The sequence below is a fragment of the Seriola lalandi genome, unplaced genomic scaffold (assembly GCF_002814215.2).
Source record: "Seriola lalandi dorsalis isolate HSWRI2012SDOR001 ecotype SW California unplaced genomic scaffold, Sedor1 jcf7180002054984, whole genome shotgun sequence".
Taxonomy (NCBI): domain Eukaryota; kingdom Metazoa; phylum Chordata; class Actinopteri; order Carangiformes; family Carangidae; genus Seriola; species Seriola lalandi.
Window position 1 is genome coordinate 750,336 of NW_019525533.1, and position 2,529 is coordinate 752,864.

General features: G+C 37.9%; 1 protein-coding gene across 4 annotated transcripts in view; it reads right to left on the reverse strand.

The window, feature by feature from the left end:
- Positions 1 to 2,529, reverse strand: part of LOC111647320 (protein NLRC3-like) — a 6,059-nt gene that overhangs the window by 2,330 nt on the left and 1,200 nt on the right. For 2 of the 4 annotated variants that reach the window (XM_087171307.1, XM_087171306.1), the window contains exons 2-5: positions 2,123 to 2,299; positions 1,607 to 1,780; positions 855 to 1,028; positions 13 to 186 (exon numbers count right to left, since the gene is read on the reverse strand). In XM_087171307.1, the coding sequence (XP_087027433.1) occupies positions 13 to 186; positions 855 to 1,028; positions 1,607 to 1,780; positions 2,123 to 2,299 (699 nt within the window). The remainder of the gene's footprint in view (positions 1 to 12; positions 187 to 854; positions 1,029 to 1,606; positions 1,781 to 2,122; positions 2,300 to 2,529) is intronic. The other 2 variants (XM_087171308.1, XM_087171309.1) reach the window with 2 other exon arrangements.

The window sequence follows — 2,529 nt, forward strand, 5'->3', positions numbered from 1 at the left end:
ATAGTGTCTGACCTCAGAATCTCCAGTCGACAGTCTGGACTCTCCAGAAAACCACACAGCTCCTTCACTCCTGGATCCTGCAGCTTGTTGAGACTCAGCGTCAGTTCTCTCAGGTGGGAGGGGTTGGACTTCAGAGCTGAGGTCAGAGAAGAACAGCTGATCTCTGACAACCTGCAGTCCATCAACCTGAATAAAGAAGAAAAGATGAGAGTTTAGGAGATAAAGTAGCTGCTTGAAACTGGTCAATGTTTCATCATCTGCTCTGAGCAGCTCAGAGCTGAAGAAGGTTAAAGGTTAAAAACAGTGAAAAAGATAATTGATTAATATCAATGACAACATGCTCCTGCTTCAATAAAGACGTAGTGACTCCACCTCTCAAACTAATTTAAATAACAACAAACATGTCAGGTTGAAATGTGAATAAATTTATATAAAATGTAATATTGTATGAAATGGCAGAGCCATGAATACATGCTGTACTGAGTTAAAATATTGAATGTAGTACAACTTATTTAAAGTGTTGAAACAAACAAATATAGAACTTGTTATTATGAGGTCTTTGGTTTGCATATTTCAGTCAGTACAAACATTACAGAGCCTTAAAAAAGTGATGGAACAACCAGCTATTGATTATATATTTGTTCCTGTCAATGTTTTTCATATTATTTAAAAAACTCATTGGGGGAATTTTAAGAGAAAATCAAGTCACTGGACTTAAAAAAGAACTTTATCATTAAGGTCCTCAGGGATCTTAAGTGGATCAGTATAATATCAGCCTTATGTCTGCAGTTTAGTGTCACCACAACTTTCACATCATATTAATTTCAGCACAGAAATAAAACATGGAGTCTGACCTCAGAGTCTCCAGTCCACAGTCTGGACTCTCCAGAAAACCACACAGCTGCTTCACTCCTGAATCCTGCAGGAAGTTTCCACTCAGCTGCAGGTCTCTCAGGTGGGAGGGGTTGGACTTCAGAGCTGAGGCCAGAGAAGAACAGCTGATCTCTGACAAACTGCAGGACCTCAAACTGGATAAAGAATAAAAGAAGACTGAAACCATTCAATGTTTCATCATCTATTCAGAGCAGAAGGTTTAGAAAATTGAAACTCAGACATCTGAACCAACAGGATGCAGGTTAAACACAGTCAAATACAAACAGTGCAAAACAGGTCTCATTCATATTAATGACAACATGCTGCTGCTTCAATAATGACTTAGTGACGCCACCTCTTAAACTCTGCCAGCTCCACCAGCGGCACCAGAGAAATATGAACCAATTTGTATAAAATCTACTATTGTGTGGATTCATGCTGTACTGAGTTAACATATTTAATGTAGTAAAACTTATTCAAAGTATTGAAACAAACAGGTACAGAACTTATATTTCAATCAGTACAAACATTACAGAGCTTTACAAAAGTGATGGAACCATCAGCTAATGATTATATATTATGTTATTGTCTGTGTTTTTCATATTATTTAAAAAAAATCATGAGAGAGAATTTTGTGTGGATCCGTATAATATGTAATATGTTTACAGTTTAGTGTCAACACAACTTTTACATCATATTCATCTCAGCACAGAAATAAAAGATAGTGTCTGACCTCAGAGTCTCCAGTCGACAGTCTGGACTCTCCAGAAAACCACACAGCTGCTTCACACCTGGATCCTGCAGCTTGTTTCTACTCAGCTCCAGTTCTCTCAGGTGGGAGGGGTTGGACTTCAGAGCTGAGACCAGAGAAGAACAGCTGATCTCTGACAAACTGCAGTTCCCTAATCTGTATAGAGAATAAATCATGAAGATAAAATCATTGATAATCAATCAGAAATGTCCTAATCAATTAACTTTTGAGTGACTTTGTCCTTCTGTTATTATGGATCATCATAATGTCAGCCTTCTCCAAATGTTGCCACGACATTCATTCACTCATTCAACACAGATTCACAATATACTGTAAATACAGGTAATATATATGGTCCCACCTTTCGTTTTTACTAATTACAGAGTTTTTTCTCTTCATCAACTTTTAAAATGTATGGACCAATGAAAAAATAAAACTTCTAAGATTTAAACTCAATATATACAAAACAACTACAACAGCTCCAGTCAGTGAACGGACCTCAGAGTCTCCAGTCCACAGTTCGGACTCTCCAATCCAGCAGACAGGATCCTCACTCCTGAATCCTGCAGGTTGTAGTTTCCACTCAGGTTCAGTTCTCTCAGGTGGGAGGGGTTGGACCTCAGAGCTGAGGCCAGAATTTCACAGTGAATCTCTGAGATTCCACAATTAGTAAGTCTGTGATGAGAGAAAATATAAAACAGAATTTGTAAAATCTGTTACAATAAAACCAGACAATTATTAAAGAAAAGAAACACAATGCATTGTGATGACAAAACATGTCATAACTTGATTAACATCTGCTAATCACATCCATGGTTCAGCTCATCTTATTGTCTTTGACATGAGACAATAATTCTCATCACTCTCTCTCAAACCTGCAGCAGGGAGGGAAGCTGGTGTTACGC